Genomic DNA, 25,101 nt, shown 5'->3' with positions numbered 1-25,101 from the left:
GGAATCTGACCTCCTCTTCTCTTTTTTTCATAACTATTCCTTTTAAGCCTATGTAATGTACATTGAGATGTGTATTAAGTTTATATTTTGTCAGATCTTGTATTGGTGAATCAGTTGGTGTGTGATAATATTGGCGTCTTAAGTGTCAGATTGATTCTTCTAGAATGCCTGGGTCTACCTTGCTGTTTACGTGTCGTAGGACTGTGTCACTCGACATCAATCCGCTAATGGATGTTTTACAGGCTGCCGTAAGTGCCTGTTCTGAAGTTACAAGACCTTCCTTGTCTGCGATGAAGTCTGCTAAATGTACTTGCAGTTTCTGTTTTTCCCCTGGAAGTTTATATGTATGAGTATTCATGGACCAATGACATGGGGAGGGATGAATAGATCTATCTATAAAAGTTTTAGAAGTTGGGAGACTCTCCTCTCATTAATTGTGCTCTCTGTTATGTAAGGTATTATTGAGGTGGAGAAAACATCGATGTGTACATGTGCCTTGAACACATAACACAGAAGCATATTTTCTCTTGGATGTATTAATCTCTAGACATCTTTAAGGGAGTGGTTCTCTATAGGTCTTGTAATAAACCTCTCAACTGTGAGTGCTGGTTTTCTCGAAATGTCTAATAGTGCGTCTGTCATCATGTTCCAGTTCCTGTCCTCTATGGTTAATGTTTGCAAAACTCTGACATTGTCCAGGATATGCTGGAGAAAAAGTTTCGCTGTTGACCCTGAAAGTGTAGACTGACCCAAAATCATTATCCATCCCTATATATTGAACCTAGTAAATATGCGCTGTCCTTCCTCCTCCCTCCACACTCTCTGGAATGTTACGGGTAGGGTGTTCCTGAATAGTATGGCCACCTCTCCTTTAAGTCAGCAGTGGAATTAGATCTTCTCACTCACCTTCTTTATCATTGCATGCAAAGAATAGTTGCCAATTCAGTCTGTTTTCAGTTTCCGTGTTTCAGTGCTTGAGAGGTGAGTTTCCTGTAACATTATCATATCTTGTGTTTTTGAGTGGAGGATTTTTTCTTTTTGTCAGACATAGTCCATGAGACCATTTACATTAAGAGATAAAACACAAGTCTCTTCAAGGCACTTTGGTTGTGTGTTGTGATCGTGCTGGGTTCATACCTGGTATTCTTAACTCTGTCATCATAACTCCCTAACGTTTAGGTGGCTATATATTTGTATTGCCTGTTAGTCTTGATTGTGGTAATAGTGATAGTAACACGTTTGTTCCTACTCATGGTAGTATATAGAGACCTTAGTGATGTTTTTTCAGTTCACAAACGTTCAAAGAAATATGCTTGGAATGCAGCAATGGACATGGGTTTCCAGGGGCACGGCAGAAACTTTATGTGACCTGTGCCCATTGTTTCTTTTCCCATTGCACGGGTAAGACAGAAAATTACTTTCACGGCTTTATGTACCATCTACAAAGCACTGCACAATCAAGGTCCAGCTGGTAGGTTCACAACAGCTAACTGTGCAGTAGTCCCCAGGTTTACCCCCATCAATGCGGGGCGTTTTCACCTGCTGTGCGGGGGGAGGGGGGCCGCGCGTTGCACCTCCGCGCTTGTGACGAGCTCAGCTCGTCATGAGGCACAGTGGAGCTGCACTCATGACGAGCTGAGCTTGTTACGGCCACACCCGTTTTGGAACGTTCAGCACAGCGGGGAAATTATCCCCGCGTGCAAACATTCCAAAGGCCATGATGAGCTCAGCTCGTCATGAGCGCAGCTCAACCGTGCCTCATGACGAGCTGAGCTCGTCATGAGCACGCAGCGGGTTTAAAGATCTTCCTAGGGTGGAAGAAGTTTTGTAACGGAAGTCGCAAAGGCTTGGAATTCTCTTTCCTTGCAGATTAGAGACGTGCCCAATCTATTGATGTTATATGCTTTGAAAACCTGGTTGTTTAATGGAGAATGAGTTTCATTTTTCCTTTTTCAGTCCTTCTGGATAGTGTCAAAGCTAGTGCCAAGACGCCTTTTGGCAATCAGGCGCTTTTATAAATTCCATAAACATGTGTGGAAACGTAAATGTACAGATTTTTCTTTCTCCATGGGGAAATATTTTCTCTCTGGAGAAACCCATTCCACTTCACCCCAATAAATCTGGGGGTGTTCAGTTCCCCTTTCCATCCTGGAATCCACTAAGCAGTTCCAGGGAGAGAAGGTGTTGGACTTGAGCTTGTGAATGCCCATTGGCTTACACATGTTTGGGTGTTCATACTCTTCTAAGGCAAACCAGATCTTTAAACATTCAGTTCCCAACTCTTTTAATTTCAAATTTGTTTTATTGGATTCAAAAGCAGAGAAAGGCATTTCAAAACAGCAAGAGCATAGCAGGTATATAAAGCGAGCGAGACAGACAGGCACGTCTTCTCTAGAAATCAGCAAGAGAGCAAAAGTAATACACCAACGTAGAGATGTAGAGCCCGTGCTATAACCAGGGTGCCATGCGAGAGGGTCAATTGACCAGAACAAAAGGAACCCAACCCCTCTCCCCCTTCCCAACTCCCCTTCCCTCCCTCCACCCCGACCAGTATGCCGTGCACAAGAGACCTGTGGTATGACACTGTTAAAGCAGCGTATTAACGGGCGTTCGAACTCACAGCGGATTACGCGGTGGCTCTGTGAGTCGCAGGATGCGAAGATACTTGGGGCAGGTGATTTCATGAAATTCTTTGGACAGCAAGGATAAAAGCGGTTGCCATGCCTTCTGAAAGGAGTCTGTGGAGTGTGTCAACGTGGCTTGAATGCTCTCCATGCCTAATGTAAACCATAATTTGTGTAGCCAGCCCGTGTGGGTAGGGGCAGTGGGTGAGCCCCAGAGTGATAGGATATGCTGTGACGCTGCTTGCATGGCGATGCCCATCTGTTTGCCGCGTATGGACCTCAGGGGGAATGTGAGCGCGTTGGGTAATCCTAGAACTGCATATGCGGGGAAGCGTGGGATTTTGGTCTGGAAGGTGGAGTCAATGTCATCTAGGACCCTTTTCCAGTAGTCCCGGACAAAGTGGCAGTCCCACAATAGATGAGTTAACGTACCCTGCCCACCGCATACTCTCCAGCACAGCGCACTCCGAAGGGGGTTGCCCCGGTTGAGTCTGACTGGGGTAAGATGCCAGTATATGGCCAGTTTCACCGCTGCTTCCCTGGCAGCAGTGTTACGGGTGGTATGCGCCGCTCTGTAATAAATAAACCTCCATTCTTTGGGTGATAATGCCCTGCCAAGTTCCGATTCCCAGCGTTTCTGCCCCGCCGTTTTGTTTGGGCTAGTTGCCGGAGAGAGCATCTTGTAAATGTCTCAGATAAGGTGTCTGTCGGAGTCTTTTGTGATCAGCCATTTTTCAAACGGAGTCAGCAGCCGATACATCAAGGGAGAGCGATCAGGGTGCGACATCCAATGACGAAGTTGGAGGTACTGGAACATGTGAGGGTTGGTTACCCCATAGTCTTGCACAATGTCGGCCAGCGAGAGGAAGCTTTCGGATTCAAAAAAGTAGCCAGCCGAGCGGCATTCTGTACCGCGCCATTGTGGAAAGGCGCGGGGGTTAGTGCCTGGTGGGAAATCCGGATTGTCTAGAATCGGGGTGAGTGGGGAGGGGAAAGTCGTTAATCCTCTTTTGACCGCTACTGCATCCCAAGCTCTCATGATGGTGCGCATGATGGGGGAGTTAAGGAGATACCTCGGCCTCTGTTGACGGGCGAGAAACGGTATCTTCCATAGGGAGGTCTGGGCCATCGCTCTGTCCTGGAACAGCCACCTTTTTTCGGATTCCGGCCTATACCATTCTACCAGGTAGCGGATTTGCGAGGCGCGGAAGTACTGTAGGAGGTTGGGGACCCCAAGACCACCCTCATCGATCGTCCTGTATGCAACTTGTTTGTGCAGGCGTGCGCGCTGTTTTCCCCAGATGAACTGGTGGAGAGCGGTTTGCAGATTCGACAATGCACCGGCCGGCAGGGGGATTGGGAGGGTTTGAAAGATGTACAGAATTTTAGGAAAGGCTGACATTTTCACCGCCGCTATGCGACCTAACAGGGAAAGGGGTTGTTTTGACCAGCGGGCAAGATCAGCTTGGATCTGGGAGGTGAGCGTTTTATAATTAAGGAATGCCGTCGCGGCAGTGCTGAAAGTGAGGGTGACTCCCAAGTATGGGAGTTGTGAGGAGGTTTGGAGGTCGCACCCAAAAGTTGGTGTAGGGGTGCGCGAGGAGGCATTGCTACAGAGAGGCAGAATCAAAGATTTCCCCCGATTGATCTTGAAGCCAGAGATTGCTCCGAATGTGTCCAACTCCTCTAGGAAGGCGGGTACAGAGCGGGATGGATCGTCGAGAGTGGCAATGATATCATCAGCGTAGAGGCTCACCACGTGCGGTTCACGGCCGAAGGTGATACCGTGAATGTTAGGGTTATCTCTTAGTTTCTGCGCCAGCGGTTCCACGTACAGGGCGAACAGGAGGGGCGAAAGAGGGCATCCCTGACGCGTACCCCGCTGTATCTCAAAGGGGTTTGATTTAAGACTACCTAAGCGGACCTTGGCCTGAGGGTGGTAGTAGCAGCTCGCTATCCATGATTGGAATCGGTCGCCCAGCTGATAGCGCTGCAGGACTTTCTGCAGGTAGGTCCAGTCGACGCGGTCAAACGCCTTCTCTGCGTCTATGGCTAACAGTGCCGAATCCGAGTTCTGAAAATGCGTTTTGTCTACCAAGTGCAGGAGCCTTTTAGTGTTGTCGCTGCATTGGCGATTCGGGACGAACCCCGATTGGTCTGGTTCGAGGATTCCCGGGAGGCAGGGGCCTAGGCGTGCTGCCAGTATCCCAGTGAATAACTTCAAGTCCAGGTTAAGTAATGAGATGGGACGGAATGCCGAGCAATGTGTAGGGCTCTTGCCTGGTTTAGGCAACACTACTATGTCCGCTGCCAGCATGTCGGGGGTATGGAACTCGGGCCTTCAAACAAGTTGAATAGCCTCGTGAGTGTCGGCGCCAGGAGTGGGCCAAATAATTTGTAGAAGCCGGAGGAGAAGCCATCAGGGCCCGGAGATTTGAGCGGCCGTAAGCGGGAGATTGCGGCCAGGACTTCGTCCGACCGAATGGGGACGTCTAGGGCGTCTGAAATGGATTTGGATAGTGGTGTGATATTCGCTGAGTGTAAATAAGCATCTATGTCCGTGGGTGGTATTTGGTCTTCCTTATATAGGGAAGCGTAAAATGAGCGGAAGGCATCTGCAACCTTTGCCTCGTCAGTGATGGTCTCCCCAGAGTCATTCAGGAGAGTGGTGATTTTGGACCGCTGGGTTTTGGCTTAGAGAGCGCAAGCTAAAAGGCGCACGGTGCGGTTGCCCCCCACATAGTAGGAGTGGCGGAGTCTGAGGGCAGCGAATTCAGCTCTGTCGGTATCAAGGCTAGCTAATTGGGCCCTGGTAGCTTTTAACTGCCTCCAGATTCTCGGGGCTCCAGTGCGGCTGTGAACCCGTTCAAGTTCAGCCACTTGAGCCGTGAGGTCGTCCCTTTTTTCCTTTCGTAGTTTGGCGTCTGCTGCCGCTATAGCGATCAGGTCCCCCCTTACTACAGCCTTCAAGGCGCCCCAGAGGGCCGAAATGGAAGTGACAGAGCCATCGTTAGTGGCAGGATATTCCGAAATGCATTTACTGATTTGCGCAGCGACAGCCGGTCTCTGCAACATGGTTACGTTGAGCCTACATGAGGTCGGAGCGCGCGCGGTGGTGGGCATGGCGAGCGTCAGTTCTACCGCGTCGTGGTCGGAGAGAGCTGCTGGGATTATGGAGATGTCGGTAACGAGAGGTGCTAGGTCGGAGGAGCCCAGGAAATGATCTAAGCGCGCGTAGGTGCGATGGACATGGGAGAAGAATGTGAACTGTGTCAAGTTGGGGTGTGCCGCTCTCCAGAGATCCAACAGGCCCCTTTCTTTTAGCCACAACCCACCTGCTTCAGACAACGCACCAGTGTCCCCATAACGGTGTCCAGACCTGTCTTTATGTGTGTCCATAACGAGGTTGAGGTCCCCCCCCAATGAGTAAGTGGGTGCTGGGGTGCTGCAGCGCTTCCGAGAGTGCAGTCTTAAGGAAAGCTTCCTGGCCAGTGTTAGGGGCGTACATGGAACCAACTGTCATCGTACTAGTGCCCACCAGAAGGGTGTATGATAGGAGGCGGCCCTTGATTTCTCCCGCTTTGACCCCCACCCGGCCCCGAAAGCGTCGGGACACTAGCATCGCTACCCCCGCCTTTTTAGTGGTGAGTGATGAAAAGAATTGTTGAGGGAAGGCTCTGGAGCGCATCCTGTGCCAGTCCTTAGCTAAGAGGTGGGTTTCCTGCAATAGGCATATGTCCACCCCTGAGTGTTCTAGATATGAAATCACAGCCCGCCTCTTAATGGGGTTGTTGAGGCCTTTTACATTGAGAGACAATACCTTAAGTGTATCAGGCATCTTGGGATGTGGGTGTGGCGTAGCGCAGTGGCAGTGCTATCCTCGTGCGCAGCAAACAGTCTGCAGTGTGCGAAGCTTGTGCATGTCCCTTGGCATACTGGTCCCCTCCCTCTAACCCATCCCTACCCCCCCCACCGAACGAACTTTGCCTGGATCCCAAATGGCGCAGTGTCCGTAGTCCCGCCAGGTTAGAACTGTCCCCACTCCCCCCACCCAGCAACTATGTCCTCCCTTTCCCTCCCTAACCCCAACTTCCAACATCCAACCAGTAGTCATAGTCCCGGGCCTATTCAGAGTCAGTTCAGGCCTGTGGGGTGAAAAAATAGAAGAGGCTGTGGCAGTGGCGACCCATGCGGCCCCCCGCCCCCTCCCCTTCCCCCCCACTCATAAGAAGTGAGATTGCTATGGCTCCCCTGTTGAGTCAGGCTTAGGAAGGAGCGGCGGTGTCCTTAACGACTTCCTCTATGGCTGCAGCTTTGTCTTTGGCAATGGTCCCCAGATCCGGGCGGAGGCGATGCTTGGGTGCACGGCGTCTTCGTACTTGTTGCCAGTCGTTGCCTGGGGGTTGCGGGCTGGTTAGCTGGGGAAGACCCCATGGTGGAATCTCCGTCAGAAGCATCATCTGGCAGTTCCAGGCCCAACAGGGCGCATGTGTCCTGCAGCGAGCGGAGCTGGTGCAATTTGCCCTCCCATTTAAAGATCAGGCGGAACGGATGTCCCCAGGAGTAGGGCACGCCCTTGTCCCTCAGAAACGTGGTGACCACCTTGAAGTCCTTGCGCTTCTGGAGGGTGATGGCGGAGAGGTCTTGGAAGAGCTGAATAGAGTTGTCTCGGAAGCGGATAGGCCGCACTCGGCGCGCTTCTCTCAGTATCCTTCAAGGGAAAGTCCGGGAGGAACGCCAGGATGTCCGGAGGGGCGCAGGGGCACGGCGGGGCAGACCCACTCGGTGCGCCCTGTCAATACGGATGGGGAATTCGGCGGATTCGTTGAGGACCTCTCGAAAGAGGTCTTGAAGGTATTCCGTGACGCTATTCCCCTCCGCTTTCGATGGCACGCCTCTGACCCGTATGTTATCCCGTCTGGAACGGTTTTCGAGGTCTTCCGCGTGTGCCTGAAGGCCCACCTGCTGTTCCTGAAGGCGGAGGACTTCCTGCTGGAGGAGCACCAGGTCTTCGCCACGGGTCTGACTAGATTCCTCCACTGCCACCACTCTCTCCCCCAACCCATCCAGATCCCTGCACAGTTCTCTCTGTTCACTGACCAGTTCGTGTTTCAGGGTCTGGAAGTCAGTGCGCAGCGTATTGAAGAGGCTTTCAAGAAATGATTTCGTTATAGGGGCATCCTCAGCTTCCTTGGTCGGGGTGGTGTAGGTGCATGGAATTTCTCGGGTTTAGAAGACGTTTTCATGAGTAGTTCGTTAATCGGTTGGCCCCCTCTGCGGTTGGTGGAAGACATCGTGATGTGAGACGGGAAGCACTCCTGAGCCTCAGGGATCAGGGCTGCGCCGCTAGAGTGTGAGTGCCAAGAGACAGTCCCGGGAAGGCCCAGAAACAGTCACCGGGCACGGCCCGCACCGGCGTGGCAATGCTTGGCGCGGAGGGGTCGTGGGTGGAGCCGATCCGCACCGGGGGCCCTATCGCGCTCCCCGAGTGTAGATGAGGGCCAGGTGCCGCCGTCTGGGTCGATCACTAGGGCACAGTGTCAGTTTAGGGCGCTGGCGTAGCCCAGGCCGCATCCGCTCCGTTCTCCAGTGCGAGCTCCAGTGAGGTTAAAGGTGGGTTAGCAGTGGGTATGTTGCAGCTCTCCTCCCGCCTGGGGCGCGACCACCAGGCCCCCCGAGTATCCCCCTCTCCTCACCTCAGGGTCCTGTAGACGTGGTTCGCCGGGCACCTCGCAGATGTCGCCAAGAGGTCTGCTCACAGCCGGGGAAGGGTCCGACGCCCTAGAAGGGAGCGAGTCCCAGTCGCTCACTGGAGGTGGAGCGTCTCGTTGTAGGCCGCAGCGCCGCACACTTGGCACGCGCGGCACCGCAGATGCCCTTCAGAGGTCCAGGCCGCAGGTGGAACACGGCAGTAGGGGCCCGTTAAAGTGGACGGGCAGTGTGAGTACTCCCGCTGCAGCGCCGGATTTAGGCTGATGGGGGCTCCCGCCCAGGCCGCCTACCAGTCTAGGCCCAAGTCGGGGACCAGCGCCCGGGCCGCAGTCCGCCCAGGTCGCTCTCGTGCTCGCGCGGCAGCGCTATGGTGTGGAGGGGGGTAGGCACCCACTCACTCGCTCCAGCAGGGGTCCTGCGCTGGGAGGCAGCGCCGTCGGTGTGAGCCGCGCCGTCGCGGGTTTCCCCCGTAGCTGAGCAGGCCGAAGTCAGGGACTCGGGTAGAGGAGCGGCCGGCCCGGGAGCTGCGGCCGGTTCTCGGGCCTCTCTCTCACCCGGCGGGCAATCCACGGCTCAGGAGGGGCCGGCAGTCCTGGGAGGTCACTCCGGTCGTAGGGGAAGCAGGATTGCAAAAGAAAATCGCCTGTCTCCTCCGTGGAGCGGGGCCGAGTAGCGTCCGGCCCAGGCTCAGGCTGTCTCCCGCCGCGGCAGGCGGCCGCGGCTGCTGCAGTGATTTCAGGCGGCCGCTCCGCCCCCAGGTCACTATGCCGGGCCGTGGATCTCTCCGCGTCGTGGGGTGAACAGGGGAGCCAGTTTAGGCGCAATTAGGGGCTATTGTGGGGGATTCGGGGATCAAGGGCGAGGAGCTCCGCAATTATGCCTCCGTCCCGGTCGCCATCTTGGCCACGCCCCTGTTCCCAACTCTTTTGAAAAAATTGTCAAGGGTTATTTTTCCGTACTTCTGGTAGAGACAACTACAGTAGAAAAATGTAAGATTTCTGGGTGCATGCATCACACTAATACAGCAACTTTTTTCACTACCAGATAAAGATTTAGGATACAAATACACCATAACTTTTTGCAAATTAAGTTCATTATCATTGTTGCTCCCTGTGACAGTCCTGCTCCTTTGGTGGGAAGAATAATGTGTTTTTTAGAACTTTTCACTGGGTTTACAGTAAGGAATACAGTAAAGTGTGTAGCACTTACACAATCAATAATGGCTAGCACATAGTCTATCTTAACTCTTGTATGGAGCTGATATAAATCATTCCCCAGTGATAATCCCAACGCACATCTCACATCTTGCGATATTTCTGTGGCACCCCTGACGTTATACACATATTCCTCTGACTTTTCACAACAAGACCATGCCTTGGGTCCATTCTTTATAGAGTGTGCTTCATCCAATCGCCAGTGGAGAGCCATGTCTCTTTTGGTTACCAGCAACTCCGCCCCCATGAAGACTTCTGGGACTGGTTTGACTGTCCTGCCCACTCTTCAGGATACAGAGGGATGTAGTCAGGACCAGTAGTTTTTTTTTATTGCAAAACACTCTCTTGATGTTTAGTAGAAAGTTCACCGCCCCTCTTTACTCCTGAGACAATGGGGGTTCATTCCTTCCCTCACTGGGAGAGCAATGTTAATGCCGGCCCATTCATTGAGCAAAGGTAAATGCAACATTGTTTGGTAAAAAAATGAGAAACGATGATTAAGAATCTTCCTTTATGCTCATGTTTACTTTTTTCATTTAATGCTCAGGTACTCGTCCTCCTCCATACTGGCAGAAACCTGTGTACATGCTTGATCCTGCGGACCCCCAGAATAACGGTTTCAAGAACGACGACCTCATCATCTGGATGCGAGTTGCGGCCTTTCCCTCTTTCAGAAAGCTGTACCGGCGTGTTAGTCGCATTGGAGTGTTTGTCAATGGGCTACCGGCTGGCAATTACAGCTTTGACATTTCATATGGTATCCTTTCTGTTGTGCTCAAACGCCCCCTTTTCCCCTGGGAGGGTCCATGCATTCTTGGGTTAGTATTTCAATGTTTCCTTTTGCAAGTCTCGTTCCTAACGAGGATATCAAGACAGGTGTACTAATACATTCACAAACAAACACACTGACCAAAAAGTAAAAATGAAAGCAAATTTTTACTCAAATACTTTCACATGTGAAAACAAATTACTTCAATCACTGTCCCTAACGAATATTTAAAACATGTATGGCACGAAAACTTTGTGCTAAAGCATAATACACACTAAAAACAACAAGTAAAATGTGTTACTTCATATACTTTTTGGAATCAGCAACTATATATATACAATAATCCTGTAGGTACATCAGTTCAGTCTTGGATCCTACAGGGTTTTGAATAGTTTGTTCACGCCAAAAGCGGGGATTGCGTCGACGTTTCGACCCTGGGGGGGCCATGTGGTGTTTTCACGCATCAAGAGCGGGTCTTCATCAGGACTGTATATATATGTGGGACAGCCTCTTGCAGACCTAGCTCCCCATGGAGTCCTGGTCTCTTTCTGAATCGTATTGTCGGTCCGTCTTAATCAGGCCGGCTAGATGTTCAATGCAGCTCTGTATTGATTTAGTCTATACAGATGGTTGTAAAGTTGCTCCTTTGTATTTCTAACTCGCGTAGATCGCGTCCTTCACCTTCCGTTCGTGTTGATATCAACACGAACGGAAGTTGAAGGACGTTGATTCCAAAAAGTATATGAAGTAACACATTTTACTTGCTGTTTTTAGTGTGTATTATGCTTTAGCACAAAGTTTTCGTGCCGTACATGTTTTAAATATTCGTTAGGGACAGTGATTGAAGTAATTTGTTTTCACATGTGAAAGTATTTGAGTAAAAATTTGCTTTTCTTTTTACTTTTTGGTCAGTGTGTTTGTTTGTGAATGTATTATTACACCTGTCTTGATATCCTGGTTAGGAACGAGACTTGCAAAAGGAAACATTGAAATACTAAAGCAGTGTGTATTTCTGTCCGACAGAACCATTATTACTTTGTCTATTACCCACCCAGGTTCTGAGGGTTACAGGGTCACCCCATTACATGTAATCATGCATTCTTGGGGGCATATTTTTGTAGCTTTCACGCAGCGCAGTGCAGCAATCCACCTTGCTGTGCTGCTTGCAAGAGAAAGGACAGGAATGCACTGGATTTAACATAACGCAATGCATTCCTGTCTTTTTGTTGCACCGGTACCCTATTGGCTGCCTATCGCCAACGTAGGCACTCATGTGCCATGGTACAAGTGGACCTGCATTGCAGACAGGATTCTTTTTGTGAAGGAAGGGAATCTTTCCTGCACAAAAACAATCCTCTGAGACTTTGTCCTCTTTCTATGTGTGTTGCCCAAATGCAGCAGACATTGAAAGAGGAAAGAATTAGTAAAAATAAAGATTTTTCTCCTATTATTCCTCTTCTGGGGAGGCATAGCATTTTGACGCATTCCCAGGTTTACCAGTGTTTGATAAATCTAGGAATGAGCTAAAACCCATGGGTGGATGCCTGGGAACACCCACGCTCCACCCATTCTCCACTCACTGAATGCCACCCTGGGGCAGAGTAATGCAATGCAGCGATTTGCGCTGTGTTCTAGTACTCAGGATTTATCAAGCCCCTCCGGCCACGTAAGGTGGGCTTGAGTGGCTTGATAAATCTGACTTAGATTTACTCCCATCACGCTACACACCCTATTGCAAACAATCCCCTATCTAAGTCTCTGATGAAAGAATACCTCACCCAAGTTCCACACACGGGGTCGCTGGGAGGGAAAAAAAACGGATCTGCTTTAACATGGAAATGAGTGGTCCAGCAAAACAGGTTGAACTTCAACCCAACCCTGACATAACACGCAGAACAAAACCCACACCCACAGGTACTTAACCTAGCACTATTATTATCCTTTCCCCTGTGGCCACCGCCACTCACCCAAAAATCCCAGGGGGTAGTGACATTATCACTCCCCCTGCCCCTAGAGTCCCATAGAGTGAGAAAAGGGCAAAAGAACAACAGACAACCAACTTAAGGTGAAAAGGGCCTCTTTAATAGGGCAGGCCTGTGTTAGTATGCAATTTATACAAATGAATACTCTCACGAAAATGCCATCATACACTGAAAGCCCAAAGAAACACCATACTTCTCCAATCCATCTGGCGTAATTTGTCAAACCCGCCATCCACTCCTAATTCGTCCTCCTGTTCCCCTTTTCCCAGCTCTTTGCCCCAACCCCTTTCCTTCCTAGGAAGTATGCCAATATTAGACCTCAGTGAAATTTCAATTACACCAGAGTAATCAGAGTACATGTAACTAAACTGGTGCTATGTAAAGCGCTCTGATACCCGATATCTTCGGGTCTAGTTCGCGCTATATAAAACTCTTAAATAAAAAACCAAACAAAAAAACACTTTTGATGCAGAATTACAGATAATGACTCAATTACTCCTGGTCACATAATTAAGTCATTTGGAGGAAAAAATCATACTATGAGAGCAGATTTAGTGAGCATAAGTAGTAGTAGTAGTAATAGCTTTATTCGATAAAAAAACATATCATAAAAGCATTTCTTACATCTTTAAAAAACATTTTTAGCAACAATCAACAACGTAAAAACATTTCATATCCAAAACAGCATATTGGGTAGGGGGGCTTGGTCACTGGATTAACAGTTTTCTTGCAGTTCTTAGACGCCAGGCCCAGCCCAAGAATTTTGCCATACAAGTGGAAAAGAAGGGTCTAGCATCTGTACGTAAGATACGCAGGGCTTCCAAGTGAGAACGAGTTCCCAAACACCTGCAAAGGGGCTTCAACCACCTACGTCTCGGGGCTACATAGACACTACACTCGAACAACATGTGGGACACAGACTCTACCCTTAGGTCACAAAAGGGGCAATAGGGAACGGTTTGAGCGGGCGGTCTCCAAGTGGACGTGAACTCACATAATGGAAGCACCCCCACCCTAAACTTAATGTACAGTGATCTGTCCCATGAGCTCTGAATGGTGTCTAGATAAGGTTCCCTTAACGGTAACTCTTTGACCGACAGAAACAAAACTACAGATTTACAATGATTTGTACTTCGGACCCTCTCATTGTCTACCCATGCCCAATAAGCCTTTTTTAGCTGTTGTTTCGGGGGTGCAGATTTATTGGCCCAAGCCTCTCCTAGGCCTAGTTTGTGGAGCAGCTTTTTGACCTCCCTAAGCCAGATGATCTTATGTGAACCTGGTAGTGACATAATGTCATTCAAAGCTTCTGCATAACTTCTTAATTCCTGCACATTCCAGATTCTGGACCATAACAGAAGTGGGCGTAGTTTCGCTTGATCGCAGATTGCCCGGGTACCTGCGTCTAGCAGCAATGGGATTGTTGGCGTGCTGTGGGGCAAACCCATTAGGTCTTTATGGAAGTTGTTCTCAAGGTGGGCCAGAGTATCAACTCTATGAGTGCCCCACAGCTCAGCACCGTAAAGTGCCGCGCTTACAACCCTTGCCCTATAAATATCTAAGGGAGCCCCAATAGGTTTTCATGATGAGGCTCGCTGTTCCTTGAGCAAGGCACCTGCTACCCTTTTGTGAGTAAGGAACACTTTTTGGTGGTGTGCCTTCCAGCTCATGGTGTCACTGATGCGTATACCCAGGTAATCAAATTCTTTGACGCGATCAAGTGGGACAGAATCTAGAACCGGGGGGTAGACAGATTTTTTGGGCGGGTTGTGGACTAAAAACCTAGTTTTGCCTATGTTTATAGCCAAACCCCTTCCATCACAGAAGGCTTTGAAGCTGGAAAGCAACGATTGGATGCCCATTGGTGATTTCGAAATTAAGAGGGTATCGTCCGCGAACAAGAGCGTTGGGATTTTCCTTCCAGCCAGGGTGGGTGCATCTGATGGTTGTTGGAGAAGATGCTCCACCACTCCGTTAATGTAAAGAGAAAACAGAGTGGGGGCAAGCACACACCCCTGGCGAACGCCTCTGTCCACGGGGATACGAGGTGTTTTCTCTCCTTGTGCACCCCATCTAATTTGGGCGAAATTCCTATCGTGAAATTTTACAAGCAGCGACAGCAAATAGGGAGGGAGGCCTAACCCATCGAGGACGTTCCATAAGAGTGCGCGTGGTACCAGGTCGAAGGCAGTCCGCAAGTCAATAAAGACTAAATACAAACTGCCCCCTCCCAGCACCACCACTTTCCAATAGATCATTAGAAGGCGGAACGTCTGCTCGATTGTGCCTGTTCCTGTCCTGAAGCCCGCTTGAAGATCTGACAGGATGTGATTTCCATCTGCCCACTCGATGATCCTGCCCAATACCACCTTCCCTGCTACCTTTTGAGAAGAGTCCAATAAACTGATTGGACGATAGTTCGCTGGGTCGTCCCTAGAACCTTTTTTAAAAATGGGTACGACCTCAGCGCCCCTCCATGAGTCAGGAAAGACTCCACCCAACATCACTTCGTTCAAAAGCGAGGAAATTAATCTACTCCAAGAAGATGGATAATTCTTGATTAGGTCTCCTGGGATTCCGTCAGGGCCTGCTGCTTTGTTCGAGACAATACATTGGATTGCTCTCTCTACTTCTAAGCTGGTAAATGGACCATCATAGCACGGGAGGTTAGTTATAAAATTAGGCAATAAACCCATGGGTGGGCATGCTAACTGGGGTGGGCCTGGAGGAGCGGAGTACAGTTGTGAAAAGTGGTCAAACCATACGCCCCCTGGAATGTTACAAGTTAGCTGCTGGTCAATGGGCTTTTCCCTAGATCTTAATAGGTCCCAGAACCTCTTGGCGTCCTTCCTAGTGCTTGCCTCTACTAGATCTCCCCAGAAGTTAAAATCATAAACCTGCTTGGCTTCAGATATGGTTTTTTTGTAAATTTTTCTAGCAGCCCTAATATCAACTGCGTCTTTGGACTTTAATGTGACAACAAGTTCCTTCTTAGCTTCACGACATTTTGCGGTATACCACTTATCTGACTGTTTAGGCAAGGTTTTCGAGGGACCCCTACGAGTGGTTTGAGGAACAATAAATAGATCGCTCAGTATCAATACAGTCTCAGTGAATAGAGGTAGGATCTTATTATCAGTTAGACTTAAAATGTCCATCCGGGGCTCCACCTCTTCCAAAATAGTCCCGGCTTGGGCCATCCTTGTATCATCGGCTAAGACTTTTGCCCACTTCAAGCGCCTGCTACAGTTTGTGGGGGCTAATTCATGGGAGGATTTCCACTTATGACCGGGTGGGCCTTGATTTCCAGCCTGCCAAGGGGATGAAATAGTTAGCGATAAAGGGTTGTGGTCGCTATCACCCGACACTATAACCTCCATATCTAGGTGGTGTTGCCAGAGGTTGTAGTTAAGCATGATGTAATCAATCCTAGATGTATGGTCTGGTCTGTTGTAAGTGTGAGCACCCATATGGTCAGATTTGGATCGGCCATTTGTCGGTCGCAAATTGTGCTCCATACAAAGAGAATTAATCTCTATTGCATTTTGCGACCATTTGGGGATTGGGTCAAGATTCAAAATAGGAATACCTCTCCTAGTGTCCTCCTCAAAAGTGTCCAAGATATCTTCTCTGGCCAGGGGCTCAAAACAGCAATTGAAGTCGCCTGCAAGCATTACATGGGAGTCCGCATTGCAGGCAGCCAGGTTGCGGTTTAGGCCTGTGGAAGGTAGATGGGATACACCGCCTTTAGCACCCCTCAGGTAGATATTGAAGACTTCCATACTTCTTCCCCCTTTGTGGGTTATCGTTAGCCACTGGAGATCAGATGACTGGGTGTTTCTTTCTTTTACCCTAAAGCCTAGAGCAATACTAATCCATATAATAAGGCCACCTGACGGGCGACCTTTGGATCCTTGTTCCTGGGCGGCGGGGATAAAAAAGGTGGAGAATCCCACTCGGTGTCTTGGCTCCAAACACCAGGTTTCCTGAAAAAGGCAGATGTGATAGGGTTCCAGAAAGACATTCCATTCGGGGATGTCAAAGTTGCGACCGAGACCAGCCACATTCCAACATAGAATTTTTAAAACAGAGTCACCGGGTGGAGAAACCTTGGTGGAGGCAATATGCATAGGAGAAACAGTCGCGCCCACAAGATTTGGAGACCTCACAGGTGGCCCTGTTTGCTGGAGATTAGAGGTCACATAGGGGGCAAAGCAGGTAGGACCCAATTGTTCAGTAGAAGTTGATTCAGGGGGGGTCATGCGGGACAAGTTTAACCAATCTTCCCTGCTACGGTTTACTGTTATGTCGAATGTGGATGGCTCCCCATCAACCCTTACGTTGTTGGATCGTCCTACTCGGCTTATTACAGGCTCAGGGGCAGGGCAATCAATAGAATGATGCCTTTGCGATGTTAAGATTTCCCTTCGGGGTTGTTTGGCTGGTTGCGCAGGGAGTCAATCCACCTCCTCTAAGCTCCCGAATCTATTATAGGTAGAGAGACCATTCCAATGTAGGAGGGTCTCCTTGTAGCCCCGGGACTTGTTCAGCCGTTGGTGGTGTTGGACCAATGACCAATTATCCCCCTGGTTACGGCTTGGTCGAGGAGGATAAAAAAAGGATAGTGGTTTAGGTATGACTAAGGAGTCATCATTACTGGGCCAAGTGCAGATGTGGTGCGCCGTGTGTGGATCTTCGAAGGTCACTACTATGCAGTCCCCTGGACTGGATTTCAGCGTTGGCCCTACCCAGGGAGTTCTGCGAACCATCAGTACGCGACTTCTTCTACCATTGGGGATTGGTCTGTTCACATTTAACCAGTGCATTATTTTATTTTTCAGCGACCAGTGATTTTCAAATTGGCCATTACCTATCGTGGGAACACCCGTCAAAACAACCACATAGTCGTTTGCCTCTGGGGGAAGGTCAATGTAGCCACCTCTAAAATTGTCTTTAACTGGAGGGACCTGGGTTTCACTGGGAATTAATGTTTCGTGTTTGGAATGTTGCGGGTTACGTGTGGAGCCTCGTGGGGGAGCCTTTGGTTTAACACGAGCTTGCTCCACCATAACTGTCCTTGGTTTAGGGACAGGTTTTATAGTGGGTGGTACTGAAGAGGAAGCTTGATTAGTTTGGGGTGCGGTAGGTTGTGGCGTTGAATCAGCTTCAATAATGCCCTGGTTTTCAAGACTTTTCAACCCAAGAGTGGCCAGAGCAATAATGCTCTTCTCCATTTCTAACAAGTTATTTTCTATCCTTGATAGTCTTAGATCTAGAGGTGACAAAAGTTTTTTAAGTGTGTCCCAAACCTCCTCTATAAATTCTTTGTTATTATTGGTTAACCCGTCTACTTCAGGGTCCTCACCTGCTGGGGTATTAAGGAAGGGAATGGATGGATTTTTTCCCTGACCCTCACTACATGACTGAGTATTAAGGGTATGCTCTGCTCCAGCATTAAGTGCTGTGATATTGGTCATTGGCAGATCTTTGGGAACAGCAATTTTCGCTTTCTTACGGAAATAAGCTGAGCGAGAATTGCGTTTCCTCTTTGGTTGCTTGCCACGGGAGATATTATTAGACAGATTTACCGGGAGAGATACAATGGGGACAGGGTTGTGCACACTAAGTGGTGTCGATGGAGTTACCTCATCCACACTTCCTGAGGCAAGTTGGAGAATATCCGGGGTCGGCGAATGTTGAACATCGACCTGAGTAGCTATACAATGTAGGCGAGCTGGGCGCTCAGGGGTGACAGAAGTGGCTATGTGGCCTAGAGAGGATTTCTTGGAAAGTGCAATTACTTGGGACAATCTTCTGGCGGCTTCTAGTTCTAGCGAGACCCGGGTTTGGAGTTTAGATATCTCTTCGTCTATGGCTATGTTGGTGCGGGTTATAAAGTCATCCATGGGGCCACTGATTTGTGACCCACCTTTAGAAGTCTTGCTACGGGTTACCCTTGAATTCAAAGCGCTAGGGGTACTGTGACGAAGATAGGTCTATTACCCCTCAGTTATTGATTTAGCTTCCAAAAATATCGAGCCAAAAGGGGTGGGCCAGTCCAGTCCTCTCAGTCCTCGAACGGCCTCAAACGGCCCACTCTTTGCCCGGTCTTAGCCCCGGACGCTCCCGCGCGCTCCCGCGCAGCGTCACTCTCCAATATTTATGGGCCAGAGACCAATGGGCCGTGTTGTAAGAAGGTGGGGGTGGGGCGTTCAGGGAGAGCGGGGCCAGGTGCAGCCTCCGGGACTCCTGGGAAGGTGAGTCCCGGTTCGCGCTCGCAGCCCTGAAGCCTCACACGCCCCCACAGAGCAGCCAGGCAGGAAACCACAAGCAGGCGGTGAAGGTGAGGAGAATCAGCAGCGGGACCCGCGGAGCGGGTTCCGCAAGTCGTGGGTGTAGGCAGCCCTTAAGCACAAGCAGCGCCGGCCAGGTCCAAGAAACAGCGTCCCACGAAGGAAAGGTCCAGGCGCCTTTTGAGTTGTAGGAAGGTGGGGGTGGGGCGTTCAGGGAGAGCGGGGCCAGGTGACTCAGCCTCCGGGACCGGGACTCCTGGGAAGGTGAGTCCCGGTTCGCGCTCGCAGCCCTGAAGCCTCACACGCCCCCAAAAAGCAGCCAGGCAGGAAACCACAAGCAGGCGGTGAAGGTGAGGAGAATCAGCAGCGGAACCCGCGGAGCGGGTTCCGCAAGTCGTGGGTGTAGGCAGCCCTTAAGCACAAGCAGCGCCGGCCAGGTCCAAGAAACAGCGTCCCACGAAGGAAAGGTCCAGGCGCCTTTTGAGTTGTAGGAAGGTGGGGGTGGGGCGTTCAGGGAGAGCGGGGCCAGGTGACTCAGCCTCCGGGACCGGGACTCCTGGGAAGGTGAGTCCCGGTTCGCGCTCGCAGCCCTGAAGCCTCACACGCCCCCACAGAGCAGCCAGGCAGGAAACCACAAGCAGGCGGTGAAGGTGAGGAGAATCCGCAGCGGGACCCGCGGAGCGGGTTCCGCAAGTCGTGGGTGTAGGCAGCCCTTAAGCACAAGCAGCGCCGGCCAGGTCCAAGAAACAGCGTCCCATGAAGGAAAGGTCCAGGCGCCTTTTGAGTTGTAGGAAGGTGGGGGTGGGGCGTTCAGGGAGAGCGGGGCCAGGTGACTCAGCCTCCGGGACCGGGACTCCTGGGAAGGTGAGTCCCGGTTCGCGCTCGCAGCCCTGAAGCCTCACACGCCCCCACAGAGCAGCCAGGCAGGAAACCACAAGCAGGCGGTGAAGGTGAGGAGAATCAGCAGCGGGACCCGCGGAGCGGGTTCCGCAAGTCGTGGGTGTAGGCAGCCCTTAAGCACAAGCAGCGCCGGCCAGGTCCAAGAAACAGCGTCCCACGAAGGAAAGGTCCAGGCGCCTTTTGAGTTGTAGGAAGGTGGGGGTGGGGCGTTCAGGGAGAGCGGGGCCAGGTGACTCAGCCTCCGGGACCGGGACTCCTGGGAAGGTGAGTCCCGGTTCGCGCTCGCAGCCCTGAAGCCTCACACGCCCCCACAGAGCAGCCAGGCAGAAAACCACAAGCAGGCGGTGAAGGTGAGGAGAATCAGCAGCGGGACCCGCGGAGCGGGTTCCGCAAGTCGTGGGTGTAGGCAGCCCTTAAGCACAAGCAGCGCCGGCCAGGTCCAAGAAACAGCGTCCCACGAAGGAAAGGTCCAGGCGCCTTTTGAGTTGTAGGAAGGTGGGGGTGGGGCGTTCAGGGAGAGCGGGCCAGGTGACTCAGCCTCCGGGACCGGGACTCCTGGGAAGGTGAGTCCCGGTTCGCGCTCGCAGCCCTGAAGCCTCACACGCCCCCACAGAGCAGCCAGGCAGGAAACCACAAGCAGGCGGTGAAGGTGAGGAGAATCAGCAGCGGGACCCGCGGAGCGGGTTCCGCAAGTCGTGGGTGTAGGCAGCCCTTAAGCACAAGCAGCGCCGGCCAGGTCCAAGAAACAGCGTCCCACGAAGGAAAGGTCCAGGCGCCTTTTGAGTTGTAGGAAGGTGGGGGTGGGGCGTTCAGGGAGAGCGGGGCCAGGTGACTCAGCCTCCGGGACCGGGACTCCTGGGAAGGTGAGTCCCGGTTCGCGCTCGCAGCCCTGAAGCCTCACACGCCCCCACAGAGCAGCCAGGCAGGAAACCACAAGCAGGCGGTGAAGGTGAGGAGAATCAGCAGCGGGACCCGCGGAGCGGGTTCCGCAAGTCGTGGGTGTAGGCAGCCCTTAAGCACAAGCAGCGCCGGCCAGGTCCAAGAAACAGCATAAGTAGCCACTCGCACTTGCTCTTCGTGTCCTGCTGCATTTAGCTCAATTTCTCAGTGCAAAAGGCATCCATGCATCCATTTTGGACGCAAGGGTGTATTTTTCGATAAGAAACTAGCTCTAATTGCTGGGAGTAATTTTGCAGAAAATCCTAAACCAAGAGCACATTTAGTGAGCGTGAGCAGCTGCTCGCGCTTGCTATTGCTGTCCTGTTGCATTTAGCACTTTTACAAAGTTTAAAATGCATTCTTGTACCCATTTTGAGCACAAGGGGGCATTTTTGCACAAAGAAATAGGGCTAAACGTAGAGTTACTCTTCTCGCATAATTATGCGTAATCTCACTAAATTCTTAGGTAATTCTTTATGATTGCGCTACGCTGAATTAAGAGTTATGCCCACCTCTAGTGAATATATGACCCTTACCATGATTTGCATCTCACAAGTGGATTCACTTAAACACATCGAAATCATGCCAACCAGGAAAACCATGGCTAGGTCTTTTACTCAGCGACCAGCGCTCTTATTATCGCCGCCGATTCTCAGGCCTACATCTCACCTATCCCACATTATTTTCACCCATGACCTTGGCAAATATCTCCCTCAATTCTTGCAAATAATGCTCTTTTCCCATAAAGGATATGTTAACTCCAAATGATTTCCACAAACTGTGGTCCTCCTGTCTAATATGTGCATGTTCTATAGCACTAAAATTCTTGTTGAAACAAAAGCCTCTCTATTTACTTTATTTTAAATGTTTCCAATTGCGTTTATCCTCCTGACACCCTGTTACACTCTCCTCTCCTTTACATAATATGAGTGCCAGACTACAAACTCTTCACATATAAAAGATCAGATCTGCAATAACGAGAAGATGTCAGAAAGCTAAACTAAACCATTTTTTACCAAATGCCCAGAGAACAAATCTGAGCATCCCGTACTGGGTTCAAACTGGCCAAAGTGAGCAGGAACTGACCCCCAATGCAACCCACTCCTATCCCACCTCACAACATTGTATTATTCCTAGTGTTCAACCGAAGAGAAAGTCGAAAACATCTTGTTTCAACCTGCTCAGCTGTCCGTTATACCAGTGAATTGCTGATGATATAAATTAAAGTTTTACTTTCAAAGGTCCCTTGAATACAACCTGCAAATAAATACAAAAAAATCAGCCATTATTGGATTTAACTTAAAACATTCGGCCTAATATGCCTTTCATAGCAGAATAATCTCCATCTCCCGATAAGACTAATGCCCTCTTGTGAATCTATAATCTGCTTCTGTCACAGCTAGTAGTCCGAAGGAATGAAAACCATATCCCACTGCAGGGAAACCCAAGATATCAAATACCTACCTCAAAATACTCAGATTTTGAAGAGATAACAAAACATTTTGCCCTCAAACTCACACCTCACCTGTTGAAATCTCCTTCACGTTGACATGGGGCGGTGTCCCTTATCCTACTACATCAAATGAGTACCCACTTTCCCTTCTCCTTCTAATCTGTTTTCTACTACTGCAGAAAAATCAATAGCCTCTGTCTCTTCCTGACTACTTCCTCCCTCAACAAGCCCCTCCTACCCTTACCGCCCGTAAGCTCTAATATGCAAAAGGCCCCAGAAAATCAAGACCATTCAAATATGTGAACCTCAAATTGTAAAAAAGACCTCTCAACAAAACCCTTTAAAATACACCTTAATAACGCACTGATTATGGGACACCTGTTGTTTGCTGCAACTCCCCATTCCATGGACCAACCAACTAACACCAGCCTACCAAGCACAGCTGCTGATGACTCATAACCCCAAAGACATTTACCATATAATGCAATTCGAGATGACTTCACCCCTGACATATTGGTCTCAAACAATGACATTATAAAATGTAGCACATCGTCTCTCCTTTTGGCCAACTCTGCAGCAGTCTTCCCTCTTCTCTTCGCTCCACTAACTAAAAATAACGACCAAGCCGATGTGTAGCTTCTTCTGGAAGTAGGTGCCAGGAGGTTGTCCCCCAGATGCAATAAATTCAATCTACCAGGAACCAAATTCACCTAACCTGGTGAGTTTGACTTCCACTCTTGGTAGCAATCCACAAAAACTCTGCCACTGTGAATGAGACATAGGATCTGCTATGTCCAACACGACAAATGTCCAGTGCTAAACAGGCTGTTATAATATAAGCCACCCAGAATAAAATGATATAACAACTTCAAAATCTAAACAGCCTTTCGCTGGGAGACACAAATCCAGATTTGGTATCTGTGATTCCTAGAAAACATTAAAAAACAGAAAGCATTTCATGTCTGTAGGCCAGGCCCTATAGACAATCCCACTGCACATGGCTGGCGGCCGTGCATAACAGATATTTCTACCTCTGGGGGATTAACCACTGCTATAAAATCCCTGCTGTGTATGGATGAAAGTGTTTTTTTTGTTTTGTTTGTAACCATAACTCCACTTTGACTAGGGGCATTTCAGCAGAGCCCAGCCATCTTTCAGTTACAACTGGTCCCTCCGGGAAATAGGCCTTATGTGTTTTTTGATGTCCCTGTAGCCAAACAGGAGGTCAGTCAGCTGATCCTTGGAGTCCACTACTTCGTCCTGTGCACAAGTAGGAGTAGGTCCAGCACTTCAGGTCACCTCACAGGTCTCAAACAGCAGATGCAATTGTTCATTTGTTCTTCCTATGGCCCAGAAAGTGTTCTGGAAGCTATGGGTGAGATGTCAGTCTTGTAGGTTTCACTAGCTAGTGGGTGAGGGCAGACTCCTGGACACTCCCTAACCAGTGAGGAAAAAGTTTATGGGGTGACTTTTAGAGCAAATGCTCATTGCATTACTGCAGACTATCCCAGCGTGCTCTATTGAAATGACATAAAATGAAATTAAAATTAAATTGATAAAGCGCACTAATGCATAAAAGGCTGAAATAAACCCGATGAAGGAAGTGAGCTGAAAAGACGAAGAAAAGAAAGATCTAAGCTGGTGTATAAGATAAAACCTATTCCCTAAAAATCGATGTTTTAACATTTTTAAGCGCTTTCCTAAAAGGAAGCAAGCCTGTCAAATTTTGTAGATGAGATGGAAGGGTTTTCCAGAGTTTGGATGTGCAGGTTACAAAAAGTTTCTGCCACCCCAGTTCATTAGTCTAAATCTTGGGACTACTACATGGTTAGCTATGGATGATCATAAGGATCTTGAGAGGATGTACCACTGGGTTCTTCATTTAAGATAGTCCGGACCAATGCCATGAAGTGCCCGGAACGTGATACACAAAGCCTTGAAATGAAATACGCTCCCTTATGGGAAGCCAGTATAGTTGAGTCAGAGCCTGAGTGGCAGACTGATGTTTAGGGATCCCTAATAAGAATTGGGCTGCTGCATTCTGTAAAATCTGCAGTTTGTTAAAAAGTTTTATCCTCAACATGATGTAGAGATCATTACAGTAGTCCAATTTAGACGGAGCTACTGAGACAATAATCTGGGTATCATTGTCATAGGATACCACAGAAAAAACAAGGGATTTAATAAGACTTGCCAAAGGGGTAAGATAAAGATTAAAAAGCATGGGACTTAGGGAGGAGTCCTGCAGTACACCACAGGTAGAGAAAACAGTAGTGAAGTGACTTCATCCAAGGTGACAAATTGCTCTTGCTCTGAAAGAAATTGTTTCAAAAGGGCAAGTGCTGTTCCCCTGATTCCAGTGGAGTGGGGAGGATCAATCAATAAATTATGATTGACTGTGTCAAATGCCGCTGAAAGGCTTAATATAATTAGTGTCTAATTTCTTCAGAAGCAGTAATCAGATCCAGTTCAGTATTGTGCTCACTTCTGAAGCTGTATTGAATCGGGTCAAGAAGGCAGTTGCCATTGAAAAAGGAGGCAAGCTCCTGGTTGATAGCCTTTTCTACAATTTTTGTCAGGAAGGGACGGCAAGAAATTGGTTGATAGTTATTGAGGTCTGAAGTGTCTAGATTAGGCTTTTTCAGTAGAGGAAGTGTAGAGACTTTTTTCCACTCCTTGGGAAAGTAGCCAGTTTTGAACATAAGATTGAAAATATCAATTAGATGAAGAGCTGTGATCTCTGGGGCCAGTTGGATTATTTTACGTGGACATGGATCCAGAGGAGAGCCAGATTTAATGTTATTAAGTAAGCTCAGGACCTGATCAGGTGTTAATTGGGAGAATGATGACAATATCGCTGGGCTATTAACAGCCATGCAGTCGTTGGAAGGATCAGTTTGGATCATGCATACTGGAGACGGCCAGCTACGTCCGGTAGAGAAGATGATTGCCTGTTATTGGTGGAAAAGATACTGTACACGTCTTTTACTTTGGCTTGAAAGAAAGAGGCTAGTGAATTACAGAAGGATTGGTTTGCCATATTATTCTTTTTATCAGGGAGGTTGCCTAGTTTTTTTTACTGTGGTGAACAACTCTTTGGAGGAATTTCAGAAGACTCGATCTTATAGGTAAAATAAAGAGTTTTTACCTTTTGAATCAATTCTTTATATACAGCAATAGTGTGCTTGTAGGTCTCTTTCTCTGAGATGTCATAA

At 49.2% G+C, this 25,101-nt stretch overlaps 1 protein-coding gene across 1 annotated transcript in view; it reads left to right on the top strand.

Annotated features, from left to right (window-relative positions):
* The window catches only part of LOC147697778 (cell cycle control protein 50C-like), a 399,761-nt gene that overhangs the window by 358,696 nt on the left and 15,964 nt on the right, over nucleotides 1–25,101 (top strand). The window contains exon 6 of the mRNA XM_086934448.1: nucleotides 10,098–10,307. Coding sequence (XP_086790574.1) covers nucleotides 10,098–10,307 — 210 coding nt within the window. The remainder of the gene's footprint in view (nucleotides 1–10,097; nucleotides 10,308–25,101) is intronic.

Source organism: Lissotriton vulgaris, chromosome 8 (assembly GCF_964263255.1).
Source record: "Lissotriton vulgaris chromosome 8, aLisVul1.2, whole genome shotgun sequence".
Lineage (NCBI taxonomy): Eukaryota > Metazoa > Chordata > Amphibia > Caudata > Salamandridae > Lissotriton > Lissotriton vulgaris.
This window is presented reverse-complemented; position numbering and strand designations above follow the sequence as displayed.